Here is a 23,758-nt window from a genome sequence, read left to right as displayed (position 1 = left end):
TAGTGACTGCGCAAGACACTTCTTAAAGAACAGACAAAAAAAAACTGCACTACTGGTTTAGCATCGGGGCGATGCTCAATAAAAGGGGGGGCAAATGACGCGTGTGTACTGGTGGACCAAAACGACGATAAGGGGATTTGGCGCACACCAGGTAGTGGAGCTCTGGCTGATTGAAGATAAAGAAGGCGATCTTGCTGTTCGGCTGCTGAGAGTCACTGTGTCAACGTTTATCTGCCTTTGGTTCGCGCTGTACCGCGACAATATATTAACTCTATGATGTAGTTTGAGAGCTAGTGCAGCCGGTGTAGCCAAAGTCATAGCAGAAAGACGACTTGCTATCGCGTGGCGGTAGAATGGGTCTGGGACCGATTTTTTCGCCTCGACCTCACAGCATGGTTTTCTGGCCACTTTTCTGGCAACAAATCGAGAGAAATTCTTCACAAATTCTTCACGGATTCTTCACGGATTCTTCACGGGTTTGCCGCATTTGCTCATTTGCTCCCTTCAAGGCCAAGTGTGAACCGGCCTTCTCCCCACAGACAAGCCCTGTTGCACTGCTCGCATGCAGCGGTCAATGCCGCGTTCGTATCATCCGCGGTTGCTGGGAAAACCGTTCATATAACACCAATTCACGGTGCATTTTATGCAACATAGTCCATCCGAAGCAACCGTAAAATTCGTATCATCACGATTATACTTACTTAAATGTAGCAGCTTTTTATGCTTGGAGCTGCTTTAATGTTAGTGTTTTGCCTTCCACTTTTGCAAATCAAACTAGTTTATGCATGTACAGCTCTTCAGGGTAATTGATTGATGTGCATGTGCCAAATGCTATTTGCCCTTTGCCAAATATAAAAATACGATTGATGCGCATGTGTCAAATACAAAAAGCAACGGTAGACAGGGGGGAAAGTAGTTGGCTCATGTCCACATCTCTCCCCCCCTTATTTATTGGGTTTGTCTCCTCACTTTTAAATTATGTCCATATTAGCTATAAAGTTCTCAGTTACATTCTCAGTTGTATGTCTTCCTATTTGTGCACTTTTTTGTTTGTTTTTATGAAGTGGGAATGTTATTTATGTACTTTTCGACATCTCTCTAGCAACATTTCTGTTTAAATTGCTTGGATTTGTGCTGATTGCTCTCTGCGTGAAGATAAATGCATAAATTATGCTATTTTCATTTCAGGACTTGGCAACTGAAAGCAGCTCTATTTCAAATGCCATTGGTGAGTCTCTGTGCTTAAATGTACATATAGTGCAGATAATCTGGATGGATTTATCACCTGGTAACCGTAATAACTGCTGCTTTCACTACAAAGCATATTGCCCCTAATGTGGGCTAAGTGAAAGGAAGTTTAGAAACCGTAGAGGCTGCAGAGCTAATGCCTGGTAGCCATGTACAGTATTATGGTGCCAAGCTTCACGTAAAGAAAGTTAATCAAGTAATTTTTATATTAACAGCTGATTCAGTGAAGAACACATCATAATTTTCTGTGCACCAGTACAGAAAATTATGATAGGCTTTTCATGATAGGCTTTGTTACATGGAAAATTGCAGCTAAAAGTTTCACAGATGCTCTCACTTTCATTAAGGAGGCAAGTTGGTGTAACCTACATATGACTTGTCTGTGTACTGTTTTTCGATCAGCCACTGCTGACGTCACGTAATAGGTACCATTGTCCCAAATAGGTGTTACCACTTCAATTGTCTTACAGTCTTACTCATAAGTGCTTTGTTGTTGTTATGAATAACTAGTGTATTGTAGAAGTATAATACATTTAAAATTATATTTAATTAATTAAGTGATGATTACACTCAAATGGTTTTGTTGAATTGAGAAATTCATAAAAGCTGAATTCGAATTTTTTTATTCTTTATAATCTAATACTATAAATGTAGCAACACTCAAAGCCTACCCTGGCATTGTCTTTGTCACTAATCCACGCATGTACATTTGGAAAGTGCATAAGGGGAGCTCACACATGGAGCCTCCACTGTCTGAGCGATGCAGACCAAGTAGACTGTTGTGTCAAGCTGTGTATCATATGAAGACAAGTAGAATGATAGCAGTGTCTGTGCAAGCCGACTGACAACCAAGAAACTTGGAACTAGACAATCAATGCTGTCTTTCACAAAGCAAAGCAACCACTGTAGTGTTCTTGTGGAAGCGTTTCACTGGGACAATAAACCACCCCTAGCGTGATCTGGTACTTTAGAGTGAGTAGGTTGGTTGTTTGGTGAAATGCCGCGGTCTGCAGCCTTGTCAAAATAAAGCTAGGGTCATGACTAGGGCCAATTCACATTATAACTTGGTAGTGTTAGAGCACACACCTGAAAACTATGCCTGTATCAAAATTAAAAAGAAATTGCCAAATTTTATTGACTTATTTAAGGAAAAGTTTAATTAAGTAAAGTCACAGCCAGATTACTTTAATCATGTCGATGACAACATTGAACCTTGATGGGTACCTGCTGGGGTGTGCAAGTTTCATCGTTAGATTGGGAATTTCATTAAATTGGGTTTTGTTAGTTCAAGATTTAATTGAAGTAGTGGTACATGAGTGCTCTGATGATTGCAGTTAAGTGAAATGGTGTTCAAATTTCAAACAGTGGCTTGTGCCATTCTGCAGTATGCATAACAGAGCCAATCATCATCAAGAAATTCAATCCATATTAGGCCAAGTTACAGTCATAGTAACCATGAGACATTGATATAACCTGCCAGAATAACTTGGCCTATTTTACTCTACTGTCCCTTCAAGTGCACATGTGGAAAGAATTATTCCTCACTCCCAAAAGTGCAAGTTTTATTTATTCTTGATGTAGAATGGCACAGTGGACATACTGATGATTTTGATAACCTAGGGCTTTTTATGTTCCAGAATTTTACCAGTAAATACTAGGTGTGTGCAAATAGTGAAGTTTCATCGCAATTGAATAGTGTCAAACAGTGACCAAACATGTCAAATCGAATATCGAATAGTACACTAACAAGATACTTGTGTCACCAGGTACAGCCAGGCGAACGAAAAAATTTGGCATGCTGTGGAGTGTTCGTGGCTTTATTATGCGCTATTTTGGGGGGGGGGGGGGAGGAGTGGGCTCTATTTCAGCTTTTATGGGCCTGCAAATGTGTTTTATTGGAACAGCTGCCATTCCAGTCAGCAATGCCACTCCTAACATCCTAACAGCTAACAGAAGGAGTACTGTAGCTAGTCATCGGCATGGTGATCTGGGCCCAAAAAATCTGGGCTCCTATTCACAGCAAAGCTTAAACTGCTTACTAGAATGATAGAAATTTCTGAATGAGTGGTGTAGTATGGCAGTGGCAACTGTACAACGTGAACAAGTTTTCACATGTGAAGCCAATCACTCAGGGTTTAGAGGGCCGAATTCTGGATGCTTCTGGGTGCTTACTGCATATGTGACCAAACTATGCAAGAAGTTGGTGCCTTCATTTCGGAAGCAAAGTTATGAACGGCCCTAAAGTTTTCTGTCGCTCTCTCTTTTTTTTTGTAACATGCTGAAATGATCATTTTCTTTCAAGTAAACATGCACTTTCTTTTGAACCAGAATATTGGTGAAGATGTTAACGAAAGGCCTACTGTAATGATTCTAGCTTAGTACCATTAGCCTTAGTTGTGCTTTAGCTATCCACTTCATTGAATTCTTCGAAAGTTAGAGCACTAACTATTCGAAAATCGTACTGGGTTATTTAATTGGGCATAATTTGATTCGAATTTGAAACTCAAATATTTGCACACCCCTAGTAAACACTTTTATTGTACTGTGTCATTAAAAAACAGACTCTATGGCTGGGTATCTACCGTAAAAACCTGAATATAGGTCGATTTTTTTTTTCAAATATATGCAATGAAAAGTCTACCCTCGTCTTATATATCGGTCATTAGCAGAAAAAAATGTGGAAGTCTCGCAGCAATGGGCAACTGAAGTCGAAAGCCTCTATTGCCATTGTGAGCATCAGCAGTGGTACCTTTGGGCAAGGTTAGACTATGGTGGCTAGAAGCAGAGGTGTCAGCATCGGCGCGCCAGAGAGGGAGCGAGAATTTATCTCGATGCGGCGGCACTGCTGTCGGCTCCGAGATGCCTCTCTCCCCTGCATGCCCATGTAGCAGTCGTTTTTTGCTGCAATTATTTCACGATAACATGCAGATTACAACAAATACTAGCAGGCACTTGTCTAGCGGCTCACTTCAAAGTGTGTACTTGGACTTAAAGCTAATGTTTTGACTTACTTTTTTGTTTATTAGCTCCATATGCCACTCACACACCGAGGCACTGGAAGATAGACCTGCCGTGAGGTTGGCATCAAAACAACGTCCGTGCAGTTATTGCTTTGATGCTGCAGTATTCTCTGTGACGTCTCTATTCACATAGAAGCATCAGCAACCATACTTCAATGCTTTATTTTGTGTAACTTGCATGTCAAAAAGCAAAGTGTATTTTTGCACACGCTTTTAAAAGCACATTTATTTTGACACACTCTCACAGTTGAATGAGAAAAACGCCATATATGCATCACAATGTGCTGAAGCATCCACTCTTATTTAAATATTCATTTGTTTTTCTACTTTTCAATGCTTCAAAGCATTCACGTACCTGCACTTGCTGCTTTATTGGCAGGCTTTGTAGTTATTCCTCAAAACCAGAGCTACTTATAGATTCGTTCTCCTGTTGCACACATTTCGTATGGAATCGCTCAACCTTGCAATGCTTTTGAGATGTTAAACCCCACATATCAATCAACTTTGCAATGCTGCACTTTTGCCGGTGCAGCTGCACACTTTTTGCGTCAACTTCTGTGTTAGGTTACCTCGACTGTCTTGTACGCTTATAGTACGTCTTATTTGTCAACAGCCTACAAATCTGCACTGCAAGCATTGACCTAAATTCTGGGCTTTTCCACAACACGTCAGGCTGTGCCCTCCAAGAAGTGTGCTTTGTTTTTATTTGCGCGCTTTGTGTTCTTGTTTCTGTCTCAAACCCCTCGCAAGAAATAATGGCATCCATTTCGAACAGGAGGCCCTTATTATTGGTAATGCCATTGACATCCTCTCTTTTTACAAGAATACTCTATACAGTCGCGACCAATATGAGTTGCAACATATCCTACCTGTTGCAAAAGCAGCACCAGCAATGCACAATGGCATAGACATAAAAAATGATCATGAGAACTTTTTGTACTGCTGGTACTTGCAAAAGCAATTTCACTCATCCCGTTGTAACAGCGTAGGCTGCGGTGTCTACAACCACGGCGCTTCCGTGTTGCAAGTCATCTTGAGCGCCACTGTACATATGCCGTGCAATGAAGGGTTTATGCCATCACTTTAACACAAAGGTAACTTTTCAGAGCACAGTTCTAATAAGAACGCTACATTGTCTGTGTCGTTTGGAATGACGTGTTTCTTGCAGTACTTACTTGGAGGGTCATGTTGCATCATGCCCTCCGAGATATTATAGCCACCGTTACAGTTAATTGGACTTGTAGATTGTCTGTTTTAGCATTGTGCAGTTCCTTATTATTAGAGTCAACCTTTCTACGCTTAGGAGTCGCACTTCTATTCTACAACGCGGTCTTTCTTTTTAGAGGTAGTTTCTTTGAGAGGTAAGCAGGCACATTTGGAAATATCGTGGGAATCGCGTCCGTCTGTCAGTGTAGGGCAATCATGAGAGACTTCCACAGGCTGAGCGTTGATGACATGCTTGTATACATGATGACATGTTTGTACACACATACAGACGATGAGTTTTAGCAGCGATGGCGTAGTGGTTAGAGCATCCACCTCGCATGCAAAAGGTCCGTGGTTCAAATCCCGGTGCCGCACAGTTTCTAATGGTGCATTCAGACGACGGACCGAATCCGGATTTGTCGTGGACGCAGACGGCTAATCTGCGGATGATCCACCTGCAGGCGCATCCACACAACGGACGGTGTCCTAAGAGAAAACAGCCGGATTACCCTCGACAGCAGGTTCGCCACTCACCTGCGCCTGCTGAAAGCAGACCGGTTTGAGAGTATTCAACATGGATACCTGCAAGAACCGACGCTTGACTGCGATGACTGTCGCATTGTGACAAATGAACGAGGAGTGTTATTCTGTCTGGAGAAAAGGGAGTTGCTGGCAGAATGTTCTTTCAACTACACTGTTTCCTACTTGTAGAACTTCTGAACGCGTCTCCCATCCTTTTTTAGAAGCGGAACGTCACCGGTTGCAGAAGTTAGAATATTTCACCATCATGACGGCTAAGAATCTCGCATGTCAAACGACGGCGGCGACATTTCCCGAACCACCAAAAGTGATTTCTGCGTATTTAATCACCTGAGAACAAAGCCCCCGGAAACTAAGTAAATCATGCTCAAGCGTAGATGATGCCGACCAGTCATGCAGCTAGCTGTCCGCGAGCCATGGAGGACATGCCGCGAGCAGACGAAAAGTGTACTGGTTGCCAGAAACCCCGAGCTAATCCGCTGAAGTATCGGCTTTCTCCCGCCAGAATCCTGATGTGAGAAACAGGTTGGGTTCATTCGTCCGCGAGCCGCGTGGACGAGTCGCGGACGAGGGAAATCGTTGATGTGAGGTCACGTGACGCGCCGTCCGTCCCGCCATATACGGATTCGGTCCGTCGTCTGAATGCATCATAACCGGATAAAAAAAAAAAATCCGCGTGGTGATGGAACTGCATTACGAGGCCTGGGGTGCGCCCTCACCGGTAACCACCGCCGGAAACGCACTCCCTCACCAGAGAAGGATTGGCCACCCTGGTGCAGTATCTGGCCACTACCTCCCACATGCATACATCAAATAACTCACGGCCCTCAGTCCCCAGCAGCTGCAAAGCAACTGACAACGGCGGCGGTCAGATCTGCAATGCAGCAGAGGGTGCTAAGAATCTCTGGATCCGGACAGGCCGCAATTCGAACCTAAACTTGGCAACGTTTAACGCAAGAACCTTATCTAGTGAGGGAAGTCTAGCTGTACTATTCGAGGAGCTAAAGGGTGTTAAATGGGATATAATAGGGGTCAGTGAGGTTAGAAGGACAGATGAGGCCTATACGGTGCTACAGAATGGGCACGTCCTTTGCTATCGGGGCTTGTCTGACAGAAGAGAACTGGGAGTGGGGTTCCTAGTTCACAGAAACATAGCTGGCAACATAAAGGAATACTATAGCATTAATGAAAGGGTGGTAGGTATCATAATTAAACTAAATAAGAGATACAAGATTAAGGTGGTACAGGCTTACGCGCCTACATCCAGCCATGATGACGCTTCAGTTGAAAGCTTCTATGAAGACGTGGAATCGGCAATGAGTAAGGTAAAAACACAGTATACTATAGTGATGGGCGACTTTAATGCAAAGGTAGGGAAGAAGCAGGCTGGAGAAAAGGCAGTAGGAGATTATGGCTAGTACAGGAGATTATGGCATCGGTACTAGGAACGCCAGAGGAGAGCTACTAGTAGAATTCGCAGAACGCAATAATTTACGGATTTTGAATACCTTCTACCGAAAACAAAAAAACCACAAGTGGACATGGAGGAGCCCTAATGGCGAAAATAAGAACGAAATAGACTTTATAATGAGTGCACAACCAGGCATCGTGCAGGATGTGGAAGTGGTTGGCAAGGTACGATGCAGTGACCATAGAATGGTACGGTCTCGCATTCGCCTAAACTTGAAAAAGGAACGACAGAAACTGATACGCAAGAAGCCACTCAATGAGCTAGCACTGAGAGGGAAAGTACAGGAATTCAGAGTCTTGCTTCAGAACAGGTACTCGGCTCTTAGTGAGGAAACCAACCTTAGCATAGATACAATGAATGATAATCTGACGAGTATCATTACGGAGTGTGCAGTGGAAGTTGGAGGCAGGGTAGTTAGACAGGACACTGGCAAGCTTACCCAGGAAACGAAGAATCTCATTAAGAAGCGTCAAATCACGAAAGTCTCAAGTACAACAGACAAAATAGAACTGGCAGAGCTTTCGAAGTTGATTAATAGGCGTAAGGTATCCGATGTAAGAAGGTATAACATGGAGAGAATTGAACACGCTCTGAAAAACGGAGGAAGCGTCAAAGCAGTGAAGAGGAAACTTGGGATAGGCGAAAATCGGATGTATGCACTAAGGGACAAAGAAGGCAAAATAACTACCAATATGGATAGGATAGTTAAAATAGTGGAGGAGTTTTACAGAGATCTGTACAGTAGCCGGGACAACCACGACTTTAATGCTATAATTACTAGCAGTAACCCAGATGACACCCCACCAGTAATGATAGAAGAAGTCAGAAAAGCTTTGGAGAGCATGCAAAGAGGCAAAGCTGCTGGTGAGGATCAGGTAACATCAGATCTGCTGAAAGATGGAAAACAGATTGTGTTAGAAAAACTAGCCCCCCTGTTTACGAGGTGTCTCCTGACGGGAAGAGTACCAGAGTCTTGGAAGAACGCTAACATCATCTTAATACATAAGAAAGGAGATGACAAGGACTTGAAGAATTACAGGCCGATTAGCTTGCTCTCTGTAGTATACAAGCTATTTACAAAGGTAATTGCTAACAAAGTAAAGAAAACATTGGAATTCAATCAACCAAAGGAACAAGCAGGAGTTCGAACAGGCTACTCAAGAATCGACCACATTCATACTATCAATCAGGTAATAGAGAAATGCTCAGAATATAACCAACCACTATACATAGCCTTCATAGATTACGAGAAGGCGTTTGATTCAGTAGAAATATCAGCCGTCATGCAGACACTGCGGAATCAGGGCGTCGATGAAGTATATATAAACATCCTGGAAGAAATCTACAGGGGATCAACTGCTACTATAGTGCTTCATAAAGAAAGCAACAGAATAGCAATCAAGAAAGGTGTAAGGCAGGGGGACACAATCTCCCCAATGCTATTTACTGCGTGCTTACAGGAGGTTTTCAGAGGCCTAGAATGGGAACAGTTAGGGATAAGAGTTAATGGAGAGTACTTAAGTATTCTGCGCTTCGCCGATGACATTGCATTGCTGAGTAACTCAGGGGACGAATTGCAACTCATGATTACGGAGTGATACAAGGAGAGCAGAAAGGTGGGTCTTAAAATTAATCTGCAGAAAACGAAAGTAATGACCAACAACCTCGGAAAAAAGCAGCGCTTTGAGATAGGTAATAGTGCACTTCAAGTTGTAAAAGACTATGTCTACTTAGGGCAGGTAATAACCGCGGAGCCGAACCACGAGATTGAAGTAACTAGAAGAATAAGAATGGGGTGGAGCACATTTGGCAAGCACTCTCAAATTGTGACAGGTAGATTGCCACTATCCCTCAAGAGAAAGGTATATAACAGCTGTATCTTGCCAGTACTTAGCTATTGGGCAGAAACCTGGAGACTTACAAAGAGGGTTCAGCTTAAATTGAGGACGACGTAGTGAACAATGGAAAGAAAAATGGTAGGTGTAACCTTAAGAGACAAGAAGAGAGCAGAGTGTATTAGGGAACAAACGAGGGTTAAGGATATCATAGCTGAAATCAAGAAGAAATGGACATGGGTCGGGCATGTAGCGCGTAGACAGGATAACCGCTGGTCGTTAAGGGTAACTAACTGGATTCCCAGAGAAGGCAAGTGGGTTAGGGGCAGACAGAAGGTTAGGTGGGCAGATGAGATTAAGAAGTTTGCGGGTATAAATTGGCAGCAGCAAGCACAGGACCGGGTTAACTGGTGGAACATGGGAGAGGCCTTTGTCCTGCAGTGGACGTGTTCAGGCTGATGATGATGACGACAGACGATGAATCTGTTCTCTAAATGAGCCTCCCACATAACACACTTGTTCTCCATTGGCTTGTCAGCACGAGGAATTGCGCGCTTCCAGGCCCTAAGTCCTAGGCCGTTCATCATCGACAGGAACAGCAAAGAGTCACGCCTTATTCGCTTGCTTTCTGGCCAAAGATGCAAAGCAGAATTTTTGCTATTTACAAATAACTGTGGCATGACCACATTGGCATGTTCAAACCAGCCCACCACCGCAGACATTGTCACAACTTGGGCTCATACCTGTCTGTAAGCGACGAAATGCATAGCGCCAGTGGGTGCTCTCGACAGATCTCTGTAGCGACGGGCGCGGCTTCGGTTATCTGCTGTCAGTCTGCTGTTTTCTTTTTTCTATTTCCTTCAGAAATGAGTGGTAGTTGATGGCAGTTTACGATAGGCTTTAAGAAAAAAGTTATCAAGTATGCCGAAGCACATGGCAACCTGGTGGCACAACAGGAATCAACAGGCGCATCAGAGAAAAGCATTCGATACTGGAGGAGCCAAAAGCAGCCCATCACATTTTGCAGCAAATAAAAAGAAATGTCGTTTCATGGACGGACTGCAGTGCACCCTGAACTAGAAACGTTATTCGACGAATTTGTCCGGGAGCTGCGTGCAAGGTTGCCACCCATAGCACCGGAGTGCATCTGTGTGAAAGCTCTTGACGTAATGCACAACTTGGAGCTCACGAGGGTGCAATTCAAGGGATCGCCATCGTGGGTGCTCTGGGTATATGAGGCGGAAGGGCTTTGCACTGAGGCGTTGCACTCCTGTTTTTCCGCAAACGCTGCTTCAGTAACGCATTGGACGGAACGGAGGACGATGCACTGTGCGACGTTACTAGTGAAAAACAGACGTCGTCGGACTCAAGTTTGGATGAGTCTGAGTGACAGCACTTTGTGGCCTTCTGGCGTTTAACTACGTAAGATTAGTGTCCAAATAAAAAGAATTGTCACCACAGTGCAGCTGGTTATGTCGCGTATTTATCAAGGTAAGGGTGCGCCGCGATACTTTGCAATTTTCAAAAATTTCTTTTTGGAGATTCAAAGTTTGGGGGGTCGACCTATATTCCAGTCCTACCTATATTCTGGTTTTTACTATAGATCATGCCTTCGAAAAGCACTGAACACTGTACACACCGAGTTCTCATGTGAAAGAGTGGATGCACTTATATTTGTGCATATGTAGTTCATATAGATCCCGCCGCGGCGGTCTAGTGGCTAAGATACTCGGCTGCTGACCCGCAGGTCCGGGATCGAATCCCAGCTGCGGCGCCTGCATTTCCGATGGATGCAGAAATGTTGTAGGCCCGTGTGCTCAGATTTGGGTGCACGTTAAAGAACCCCAGGTGGTCGAAATTTTCAGAGCTTTCCACTACGGCGTCTCTCATAATGATATGGTGGTTTTGGGGCATTAAACCCCACATATCAATCATTACGTAGTTCATATACTAAGCTGAACCAATGGAACATGCTTTTCATTAATAATAAGAGTTGGGGTGTCGTTTTCATTATTAATAAGAGTTGGGGTGGAGTTGGGCTAGATGTTTGCAAGGGAAGGGAAAGAAGCTTTGGTTAGGCCATGCAGGAAAAAAAAAAAACTCATCAAGTATTAGTCATTTTAAATTGATGACCACAATCTGAAGTGGTTCTTAGATAAAGCACAATGCCACTGCTTCTGGTATTCAACAACAACAACAAACTGGTATTCAACAACTGTACAACCTTTTTGTTCCTCTCTTACTGTACAACACCCATTGTCTCTTTTTGAAGCCAAATTTCCTATCTTCGATAGCCCTCTCTTTGTGCACAAGCCTGCTTTGCTCTTCCTCCATCTTTGAAAAATACGGGAAAAAGCACAGGGCATGCTCTCCCTGCTAAGGAAGGCAATTGCTGCCTTGATGATGTCTGCCCTCTTGTAATATTGACTCAAGCAACGTTTCCAGTATCAAGATTTCTCATCACATTTAATTCATGTGGCAAGTATGAAGAACGCACTGCGCTGCATACACGTCTTCAAGTGGTTTGAGCGGTCACAAGAGCAGAAATGAAAATTTATGCTTATCATAATTTCGGCCAACCTTTAGCCATTGTGTTATTGTATCATAATTTCGGCCAACCTTTAGCCAGTTGTGCCTATGAGAATGTTGAAAAGTTTTAATAAGCTAATGAGATTCTTCACCTCTTTCAAATATTTTAAACGCTGTTGGAGTGAGGGGAATTTCTCGCTAGTAAATTTTGAGTATGGTATTCGACATGTGCTCAAACATTTCTGCCGGCTCATAGAGGACAAAAAGAAAGCAACAAAGATTACTCCTTTGACTTTGTGCCAAAATTTTAAAGTCTCAATAAAGTCGTTCAGACCATTTAAAAATTATCACAGATGACGAAAGCTGGTGCTTTAGGTAACTTTGAAGTCAAGCAAAGCCTGTTGAAAACTTTTGCCATCAAGACCAGAAGACTGAAAATGCACCAAGAACATGTAAAGACATTGATCTCTTTTAAAGAGTTGTGCAGGGACAAATACATGCTTGAAGTGTGAGTAAGCACGAACAGACAAGGACCAAAAAGAGTTCTGACACGGACAGAATACTCTGTCCAGGTCAGTACTCTTCTTTTGGGACGTTAAACCCCTTATATAAATCAAATCAATCTGTCAATACTCTTCTACGTCCTTGTCTGTTTGCGCTTACTCACACTTCATGGATGCTAACCAACTAGCCCACCAATGTGCTTTAGAAATGCATGCCATTTTTCGCTCTCGAGTTATTGTTTTTTTTTTTAAGACTTGCAGCTCACTTGTTTTTTTATTGCAGCTAATGAGGTGGTGCAATACACACCAAGCCACCTTGACCTCGGCACTGACGATGACACCTCATTTCGGCCTGTTAGTGAGCTCCTTTTGTCCAACAATGAGCTCCCAAGCAGCTCATCTATTGCAGCTAATGGTGAATCTGCCCACAAGCCTGGAAGCTTAGTTGCTTCTGAGAAGAGTCTAAGCTTGCAGCCTGCATCGCCATTGTCCCTACAACCAGACAACACCAAACTGACCCAAACTGTGCCTCGGCTAAGTGGAAAGAAAAGAAGTATGTTGGGCAAGAAGCGCCGTGGGAATAGTAAAAAATAAAATGGACTGCATCATTGAAAGGGAAAGGAGCTTTGCAAACTGCATACGTATTGAACCCAGTCTCGTTAGTACCTTTACCCAGTTTGTCGTGTTTGTCTTTATCAGCACAGGATATTAACTGCCTAGTGTATTTGGCATCATTGCCTTCGGTTATGACCAATACGTCTTATTAGTACCTTTACATTCAATATTCGCATGCATTTTACAGGTATGCTGTAGCTTATTGTTTTGCATATTTATGTTCCATGTGTTGAAGAGTGTGTAGTTTTGAGCTATACACATATAATTATTCTCTTTACAACAGTGAGATTTCACCGCACCTTTTTTTGTTTTAGCTTGTGATAACATGATATCTATGCCACCCTCCCACCCTTTGTCATTTTTAAAAAATAACTGTGTTCTGCATCTTCTGCTCCTGTGTAACGTCTTGGTTAAACAAGATTCACACACACTAAGTACATTGTAAAACCATCTCTGTAAGCAGTAGTATTGGGAAAGAGTATGGAAAAACATTTCAATTGATTCTTTATTACTCATACTTTAAGGGGAGATGCAATTCGAAAAATGCAAGTTTCTTTCTAAATTACATATTTTTTGTTTTTATTTGCTTTCTCAAGTTTCGTTTCTCTACTTTCACTACAGAAAAACTTACTATTGTAATCGAACTCAAAGTAGCTTAAAATCGCTTTTAACCATTTGATTTGCTATGTACACAGTTCTATATAGCAGTTATTTCTGCTATTTATACTAACTAGATGATAAGATAGAGCAAGATATATTGAGCTTTGGATTAATTTAACATCCCACAAAATAGACATTCATTTAACTTCATTTTGTAGCACAATGTCATATATGATAACTTTTCTGGAGGCACTACCACGTTCAACTAGTTTTCTTATGAGCCACTTTCTCTCGAGCCATGTAAAAAGTATGTGTTTTCTTTGCTCAAAATGGACATGACCAAAAATTCATTTGCTCCTTAATTCTAGCCTGAGATTTAACTATATTTATGCTAAAGCAGAGCATTAATGACTTTGGGATAAATTGATATTTAATTACAATATAATTAGGATTAGTTACTATAATCATATCTTGGCAAAACCTGTGCAGCTCACCCAGACTCACTCATTTCACGCTTTGGACTCACTCGAACTTAGGCACATCAAAATTTTTCTGAGCTAGACTCACACTTGTAAAAATAGCGAACTTCAAGCGAACTCACTCGGACTCACTCAGCCGTGCTGCTTAACCTGAGTCTGAGTGAATTGACTCATGAGCCTGTTAGCCTGGAATTAGAAACCAAACTGTCAATGGTCTTCAACACTAACATCTTTGGTGCCGTTTCATAGAGTACCTTTGAATACGAGTTATGAGTTCTTGCAAACCGGTTAGATAATTCTTCTCGGAAAAGATTATTACATAACATATTTATCAAAAACTTTCCTGGAAGAGCTTGCAGAGGCGGGGAAACATCAAGGCACCACTTATGCAATTTATGCATCTGATCAATAAATATTGAAATGGTATATGAACAGCACTACTTTCTAATTTGTATGAATAGACGCGAGTATAAACGTTAATTCAGGTAAAGCTGATAGTAATGCTGAAGCTGAGTACCTTGGACTATAGGTCGGCAGAAGAATGTGGAATTCACTCAAACTCACTAAGAAAATATATCTTGCGCTTTGGACTCACTCGGGCTCAGACTCGGCAAAATTCTCTTGGGCCGAACTCACTCGGCCTCACACTCACCCAAATTATTTTCAACTGAACTAACTCAGACTCGCGGCTTGATCCAAGTCTGAGTGAGTTGACTCATGAGTGAGCTCGCCGACCTACGACTATACTGCATATAAATTAACACATTACGACACTGTTTTTGTTGACTAGTGAGTGCCTAGAAATAATGTTGTATCGACTTGACACATCTACAGAAAGTTCTTCATAGGCAGCGTCTGCGAGGGTTAAAGAGCACAACGTGGGTACTGTGAACTAAAGCACTCATTGTCTAGAGTCCTGTGGAAATTGTCTTCTGGGTGCTTGCCATTGCATTTCGCTTGAGTTCAATAAAGCCATATGCTCAAAATAACCATGATTTCCAAGCTCTTATAATGGAAGAAATCATCCTAAATGACATACCTTTTCTGCATCGATGAGCTTTCACTTATACCTTTAAATTTCGTTTTTCTCACAATTTTTGGGCAACTTATTGAGTTCATTCATTATGTTTTTGGTACTTACGATAGCTCGACTGGGATGAAATTTCCCTCACATATTCCTTAACATGAGAAGGGGGCTAGTATCTCCATTAAAACTTGATATGGCCTGTATAATTACCTAGCTAAAGCAAGCAATTAGTATGAGCTGAGGATTCTAATTCTCAATTTACAATTTTTCTTGTCCATTAAAATGTCTTCTATGATCTTTCTTGATAGTTATTTGTATTCTACAGTTTATGTCAAGTAATGTGAGCCATTAATGGCTCAGAACAACAAAAGTTTACTGGTGTAAAAAGATTGTCCAAAATGAACTGTACTTTACACACGTAGCATTAAACAAAAACTGTGCAACTTACTATAAAATTTATGACATGTTTGAAATTGACATAAAAGCCTGACAGCAAAAATTTTATTTACCTAGGCTACAGATCAAACCAACATTTTTTCTATCGCATCTCTTCTTAAAATTTCCAGGTGGCTTGTGCATGTCGACCATTGTTGTGATAAACCACAAAAAATTAGAAATGGCTAAATAAAACTTTTTCTGTTAGCCATGTGTTTGCCTCCGTGTATGTGCTTTTGGGTTATTGCTAGGGGCATTTATTTCTGAATCAGTGGATCAGCCATAGACTTGTGTAGCTGTACACTGATAAGATTTCTCAGAATTTCCACTGCACACCATTGAAAGTTTAAAGAACCAGTTTGCAATGAATATATATATATATATATATATATATATATATATAGCCTCTGTACAATTTGTTGTAGGTCCACCAACAACTATTATAATATTGCTGGGCTAAATAATTGGTCTTTCATAACACAAGAGATGAGTTAGTGCAAAAATTGAAGCTGGCGCAATAAAGTAGGCAGGTGTAACTTAGCTGTCAAATATTGAGGAAGGCACTAAATATATAATACAACCAGTAGTGATGTGCATGTGCATACATACAGAGTAGAAGGAAAAGGATGTGTACATCTAAGGCAGTTTTACAAGTCAAACTCCAGCAAACTCCGGGGTCATATGCAACTGGTGGCTCACTAGCTCATTGATCTGTTTTCATGAATAAAGAAGGCTACCATTGCAAATCTAGAAGCAGCTTTTCCGCCCTTACCTGAAAATGGCTGTCCCTGAAAATCTGGTGACATATCCACAAGTGAAAATGTGGGACACCAGGTGTATGCTCTTATCACCTTTTTAAGCAATATGTTAAACATAAGTCCTGCTTTCTCAAAGTACCTACCAATTTGTTCGGGCTAATAAAAAGAGATAGGTGACCTTATTTTGAAGCCTGCCGGTAAAAATTCCTCTGGCAGGGACCTTCAAGCATCCTTGCGACTTTAAACCCTTTTGTCTAGAACCAGGTTGGCAGTTCCTTGTTTCTCTTTTACTGGCAGCTACCTGACTGCAGAACTAGTCTGCTTCCAAAAGCAGTGGTGAATGCTGAACTATTCCATCAATGCTATCAAACAGTTGTGAGTAGGACTTGTCCCTTCCCCTGTGTTAAAGGGGCCCTGAAAAACTTTTTCAAGTAACCATGGAATGAATTCACCCGAAGAGCTTATTGACTCACAAATTCAATGTTGCAAAAATTTTAAGAATTCATCCAGTGCGAGCGGAGTTACAAAGATTTGTCGCATGCTGCAGTTGCCTACTCTCGTCCCGACGAAAGTGCTGGAAGCTAAGCAGGGAGGGATGGAAGGGGAGAAGAAAATACCTCATGGGCGCCTAGTGACCTTGAGCACTTTTTTCTTCTTTTTTTCGAATGCATGGTTTTCTTAGTGTTATCGCACGCATGCATGGACAAGTTATGGCCTCCCGTGGCGATCTCTGTAATGACCGAGCGTGCCATGTTCAAATCAGCCAATGGCTGATAGATGGGCTTTCTACGAGTGGTTTTTGAGCATTTTCCGTAATTTGCCAAGAGAAGAGAAAGCAATTTTTAGCTGACTTTGATAATTTATTGTGAATTCCAGGCGGCATGCTGCGCTATAATATTTGGCTCGCGTGTCGTCGGGAGCCTCTAGTACCGATTGGCAGCGTTTTCTGACCATGCTCAAAAAGTGTTGCAAGGGCCCTTTAAGCTAATTCACTTCATCATTTTATATATAGAAATTACCGAGACTAATTATTTCTATGCACCCCATCAGTTTTGTTGTAGTGATAATCGACTGTACTAGTGTTGACTTCACCGAAACAGGCAAAAATAATGTGTTCCGACAACCTCAGTTTTATTTGAAGTAAACAAAAATTGTAAAACCACACACACAAGCATCCACATCAATATTTATACACCAAAAAATAAATTAGTGCACACACCTAATATCTTTTACAATGGGTTATTTATGCATAAAGGATTCACCTATTTCAGTGTAGTAGTTGCACCCAATACAGACTGCTGCATCTTTTCCTGTCTGGTCCAAGACAATAATATGCTTTAGAACTGTGATATCTACATTCCAGTCAATGTAATTACTGCCACAAGTTTCAATATTCTCTGATATTACGTAACAAAGGGATCATCTGAGGTCTTCTTTTACAAATGTTGTGAACAACACAGACATTGTAACGAGACTGCAAGGTTTTGCCTACCTACTCCATAGTGCTCACTACCACCTCAAGAATTCATTACTTGCCTAGAAGTCTTCAATAGGACACAGTTATAAGCTCCACAGCTTTAATTTACATTACCTATAACTGCTTGAAGGATCTGATAGTCTTTGTTGATAGGGTTGCTGCTCAACATGTTTGCCAGATTTTCGCCATTCCATTGACAGCTAGGTAGACATTGGCAAGTTCAATTTAAGGGGGCAGGATGGTCTTGGTGACCAAAAAGTGACAAAAAATTTCATTTTTTAAAATTGACATATTTGGTTTCTACAAGTATTTTTCTCTCTCTCTATAAATTTTCACACAGCACAAAGTGGTAATTTTTTTGTAATGTCATTCTAACTGTCTAGCTTCTTGGTGCTGTTAACATGCAGAAAAAGAATGGGGAACCGACTTCGAGGCTTCTTTATAATTTGACAACACCTGTGTTAGAAGCTCTGCTACGAGTTTATGAGCACCTTTATGAGGATTGAAGAACTTGCGCACCATGATTGTTGCTTTTTGATGAAGCTGTGTGTTTTCAGTTTTTTCCATTTTTCTCAAAAAAATTTATGGCGGTTCGATTTTGAGGCCTCAATATCTCTGCAGCTAGGGCAGGTACAACAATATTTTTTTTTGCTATGGAAACCTGTATGTGTGTAGAATGCAAGAATGGGAGCAGAATTTAGAGCACAAGCCTTTTTAATTAATTACTCATCAAAATTGTAATATAATTCCAACTGCTTTTGAAAATGAATAGTTCATTTTGCTGTAAAATAACCAAGAAAGGCCTAGAAACAAAAAACTCTTGCATACTTTCACTTTATAGTCATTAGTCTATGTTAGAATATCTTAAATATCATTTTTAATTAAGCAATTTTTTATATGGCGGCTTTAAACAATAGATGGTGAACTTAAGTTATCTCAGTAACAAGATTAGTTACAAGAAAACTAATTAAATATTTGAAATCAGCAGAAAAAACCACATAATCCTGTGCAGTTTAATTAATATCACTGAAGAAATGAACAAAAAATGTTTAAGACCAGTCTGCCCCCTTAACCGCGGATCCAGAAGAAGGTAGGTTCCATTAAAACCCAGTTTTGTAACATTGTTCCTATAAGCAGACAACCAAAATCAGTATTACTGTTCCACTTATTTTGGTGTTTTTATTTGAGCAAGTTTTCTCCACAGCACATTGTAGTTTGTTAAAGGGGCCCTGTACTACCTTTTTATGTAACACAGTGACCTCACTTTAAAGTCTATTGCTTAGTAAATCTTAAGCCGCAGTAATTATTTAAGTTCATCAAATATTTTATTTGATGATTAGCAGATTTTAAGTTCATCAAAACTTCTGACTATTACTTTATTGTAATAGCAATAATTTGGACACTCTGGGCAGGTTTTTGCCATCGCTGTCATGCTCCGTACTAAGTCAAAATTTATAACATCGTTCCACGCACTGTATGTTCAAAGTGCAAGTAAAAGCACGTAAGCACTGGTTATCAACATGGCCAAAGTGGAGATGGAACGAGCAAGCCATCTGCTTGAAGGGTGCATGCTGTAACATTGCCCAGCACGCGAGGCCTGCCATTTCTGCAGCTCCTCAGGCAAAGTCATTTTTGGTCATTGTTTAATATATCTGCACCAATTTTGCACGAACTTTTCTCAATCCCAAGTTTTAGGAAAATATTGCACACAATTGATCTGCAGTACGAGTTCAAATATTTTGAACTTTCACGAAGTTTTCATCACTTTTTGCCATTCAAGGGCATCTTGACCATTGTTCATATTCAACATATTCAACTTGTTCTCTTCCCTCCCGAAACAATTTGTGCCACTCAGGAACACTTGATCGATTCATGGCATCACTCTGATTAGCAGTTTTTATCATGTCATGGGTCTCACACACAGTTTTACCTAGTTAAACTTCAATGCACAATGCTACTAACAAACAATTTATTGTCAAGAAGACAAGGCACCTTTAAAAGGGTTCCCCTTAAACTTGATATACGTGCCGTGAAGGCTTGGAGAATAATGGTATGCTGGTAGTGCTCCACCACCCAACCAGTACAGTAAGATTACCCTCCATTATGACATTCTGCAGTGAAAAAAATTAGTCTCACCACTTTTGGAAAAACCCTGTATTTCCTGCTAAGTGCTGGTTGTCTTAGAGTTATGTCGTCTCGCTGATAGAGTTACGCTGCAGTCAGTGAATCGATAAGCACACAACATTGTTACTTTATCTGGTTGATTGTGTTTTATGGATGTCCTCACCTAGAGTATGCATCTTACACTGTCGTGCCACCTCACATCATTGTAGGAGGAAGCAAAACATTACACAGATGTCCATTGATAAAGGCTGTAAGTGCAAAGTCTTTTTCAAGTGTTTTTGAAGATTGACATAGTATAGTGGGTGTTTCAAGAAATGTGTCCAAAATCCTCAAAAGCCAGGAAAATGATATATTTGTTTGATGCCTTTATAACTGCTTCTTCTGGAGCCACAGGCATCCCAAGATGGCTTTTTCCCTAAACCACTTGGATCCTAAGCCACTGTTTTCAATTTCAGAAATGTGGTGAAAAGCTCCCATGTTTCAGTAGCAGAAGCTGTTCCCAACAAGTCGGTAATATAACAAAGAAACGTTTCATACTACGAAAAACAACAACAAAAAAATGGCATAAAGGAGTGTTAAAGCTTTAGGTTAGCCTTGTAGCTTATCTTCCTTGCTTTCAAATACACTAGAATACATATGTTAAAATACACTAGAATACTTACACAGTCGAATCCCTTTATTAGAGACTAGTTGCCTACATTAAGTAGAGGTAGATAAGAAAATGCATACATGGTATTCTGCTTATAAGAGAAGCTCATATACAGTAAAGGAAAGAAATGGAAACTTGAGGGCTTTTTTTGCTTTGTTAGACACAATATAAATGATATCTAACAGACAATGATGCCAATCAAAGTATAGGGGATGTTAATAGTAGTAATGTAAATGAGAAGAAAAGTGGACAAAAGAACTTGCCACTGGCGAGAATTGAACGCATTTGGTCTTTGCCAGCGGCAAGTTATCTTTTTGTCCTCTTTTTTTTTTCTTCACATTTACATTACAACTAATAACATCCCCTATACTTTCCTTGGCACCACTGTCTGTTAGACCTCACTCATATACAGAAGACTCTCATTAAACAGAACATTAAAGGATCAGAAAAATATGCTAAATTTAACAGGCATTCCATTTACTGAGAGATGAACAATCGTGCAGAACACAAGTATGAAACCAATTTTGTCAGAAGTATTGTTCCATCTAAACAACAGTTCCATTTAAGAGATTTTCATTTACTGGGCATTTGCTGTAACAGACAAGCATTGCTCCCCAATGCAGGTCTCTTGTGAAAGGGTTCAACTGTAATGTACGCAACCACTTCAGGTTATGGGCATCCTGAAATGTCTTCCAGCTCATTTCTAATCTCTGAACATGGAACAAATAGCTGCACATGTGGCCCCAAAAAATGGGCAGATATAATGAGATTTTACTGATAGCAGCATGTGTAACGCGTGTCTTAAAATATTGCCCCCTCGTAGTATAACACTGTGACAAAAATTTATGTAATACCAAATACACAGAAACATAAACATAACATGAATGTATATGGCTTGAAATCATATTATAAATGCTAGATGTGTCAGTGTATATTTGTAATAATTAGGACATTACAGTTTATGCAATGGATTGGAAGGGACAAAATTTTATTTAAAACTTGCAGATTAGCGGCACGGCCTAGGCCACCCAGGTGGTCGTGGTAAGATTTAGCTTTTGTGCCGCTTCCTGGGCCTGCTGGATGGCCCAAACTTGGTCTTCAAGTTCTGAGCTAGCCAAAGTGCCGAGCCAACGCGTCTCAAGGAAGTCCCCGTTTCGGTGATCAAAATACCCCTAATATATTTTTTTAAAACTAGCTGCCATCTGCAATTGACACCAACATCATCAGTTCTCTGAGGCAAGCCAAATGCAATCAGCTATGTGTTGAAATGGGCTTTACATGAATGACTATGTAGAATATACATTCATGGCACATCTCATTGTACTATACCAAATGCTTTTGATTATCAGTGTATAAAAATATGCACACAAACAAAGAAAATTTATTCAGAATACGTAAATAATATAAATGCATAAAACTTTTTTGATGTTGGTCTCTCACTACACAAAGCTTGTACAATGGCCAACTAAACGTTTTCTTCGTATTGACCGTATGACTGTACCATAAGATAATGACTAATCAAGTGTGTATTTGTTACGTAAAGAGTATAAAATGCAGAGGTCCTTACACAGGTGGTGTTGCTACTTTTTTATTTCTATTTATATTTACCAGTGGAATAAGGAAATAAGGATTGTGAAGACGTAGAACGCAAAGTTTTTCAGCATTCCTTTATCCCATCTACAACTGCTTAGAATAGCAGTGACTGTTTTATAAACAAGGGCACATATAACAGGCCACATTGGCATATTGAGCACAATCCTATAATGGTGGCAAAACTCCAACACCAACACCACCCTCGTGTGCACACATTGAAGCTATGGGCATCCACTGGTCAGCCTCAGGATCATAGACTTCAACTGTACTCAGGTTAGACAGACCATCATAACCGCCAACCGCAAAAAGCCGGCCACAGTTGGCAACAAGTGCTACTCGGCTACGTGTGACATTCATTGGTGCTACAAACTGCCATTGCTGGGTCACAGGGTCAAAAGCCTCTGTAGTCTGGAGAAATGTGGCCCCATCATAGCCCCCACAGACATAAATCTTCCCTCGCAGCACTGCCACACCAAGGCGACACCGTCGAGTCAGCATTGATGGCATGGGGCTCCACTGACCAGTCTGCACATCATATCGCTCCACCTGCATAGGCAAATAACCAAGACTTTATGACCTCCCAAGACCTTCCAAGTTGCCCCGCTGTGGTGGTCTAGTGGCTAAGGTACTCGAATGCTGACCCGCAGGTCGCGGGTTCGATTCCCGGCTGCGGCGGCTGCATTTCCGATGGAGGCGGAAATGTTGTAGGCCCGTGTACTCAGATTTGGGTGCACGTTAAAGAACCCCAGGTGGTCGAAATTTCTGGAGCCCTCCACTACGGCGTCTCTCATAATCAAATGGTGGTTTTGGGACGTTAAACCCCACAAATCAATCAACCAACCTTCCAAGTTTATGTGCACACATGGCACCTGAAAAGAATATAATATTCATAGTTTGAGCCATAACTATAAAAATATTTCTCTTAATCAGAAACCACTGACATATCATGACTATGACATATTTTTTTGTTTTAACTTTCATTAATTTTGGCCTAGATAAAGTGTTGCAAAATGGTGCATGTTCAACATTTTTTAAAAAAGAGCACAACATTTTTTGTCAGTATATGTTCAGATTGTGGGCTTCATGAATTCACATAATACATTATAAAAACAGTGTGAGATTCAATACAGCATGAACGTGACAATATTATGACAAAGTTGAAAAAAATTGCATTTTGAGACACAATGTAGCTTCATTTTCACAATGTAATGGTGCAAGTAAAAATATGGCTTATACATCATTGTGTAGTACACTTCATTAGTATACTACGCAAAAAGTTGAAGAGTTTTTTTCGTTTTAAACAAGAAAAAAAATGTCACCAACTAGTTGACCACAAAGTTGAACAAAGTTTGCTTTTTTGTCTCACCTTCACTGCACAGCACATCAGTGCTGAATTCTCGTGAATGCCTTGTTAAGTCCTACAATTTCTTGTAATTTATGTAATATCATTGTACACAAGGTGAAAAACACGAATAGTGGTAAAATGGTGAAATGCGGGGGTCAATCTTCTGGGGAAAGCAACAGGTGTCACAGAAACAAAGTGGCATCTGCACTGACAGTTTCTATTTGATGGTCTAAGGCAATGGTTCTCAAATGGGGGTCTGCGGACTATAGAGGGTCCGCGAAGCCATTTCTAAGATCCGCGACGC

General features: G+C 40.9%; 2 protein-coding genes across 7 annotated transcripts in view; one reads left to right on the top strand and one right to left on the bottom strand.

The window, feature by feature from the left end:
- LOC119177288 (uncharacterized) overlaps positions 1 to 15,715 on the top strand; it is a 148,105-nt gene extending 132,390 nt beyond the window's left edge. For all 6 annotated transcript variants that reach the window (XM_037428738.2, XM_075878343.1, XM_075878344.1 and 3 more), the window contains 2 exons: positions 1,189 to 1,228; positions 12,636 to 15,715. In XM_037428738.2, the coding sequence (XP_037284635.1) occupies positions 1,189 to 1,228; positions 12,636 to 12,946 (351 nt within the window). In that variant the 3' untranslated portion in view covers positions 12,947 to 15,715. The remainder of the gene's footprint in view (positions 1 to 1,188; positions 1,229 to 12,635) is intronic.
- Positions 15,716 to 17,373: 1,658 nt separating this feature from the next.
- Positions 17,374 to 23,758, bottom strand: part of LOC142761669 (uncharacterized) — a 41,232-nt gene continuing 34,847 nt past the window's right edge. The window contains exon 5 of the mRNA XM_075878346.1: positions 17,374 to 22,655. Within this exon, the coding sequence (XP_075734461.1) occupies positions 22,275 to 22,655 (381 nt within the window). The 3' untranslated portion in view covers positions 17,374 to 22,274. The remainder of the gene's footprint in view (positions 22,656 to 23,758) is intronic.

The sequence above is a fragment of the Rhipicephalus microplus genome, chromosome X, assembly GCF_043290135.1.
Source record: "Rhipicephalus microplus isolate Deutch F79 chromosome X, USDA_Rmic, whole genome shotgun sequence".
Lineage (NCBI taxonomy): Eukaryota > Metazoa > Arthropoda > Arachnida > Ixodida > Ixodidae > Rhipicephalus > Rhipicephalus microplus.
Note: the sequence above shows the minus strand (reverse complement) of the source record. Positions and strands in the feature narration are given on the sequence as shown.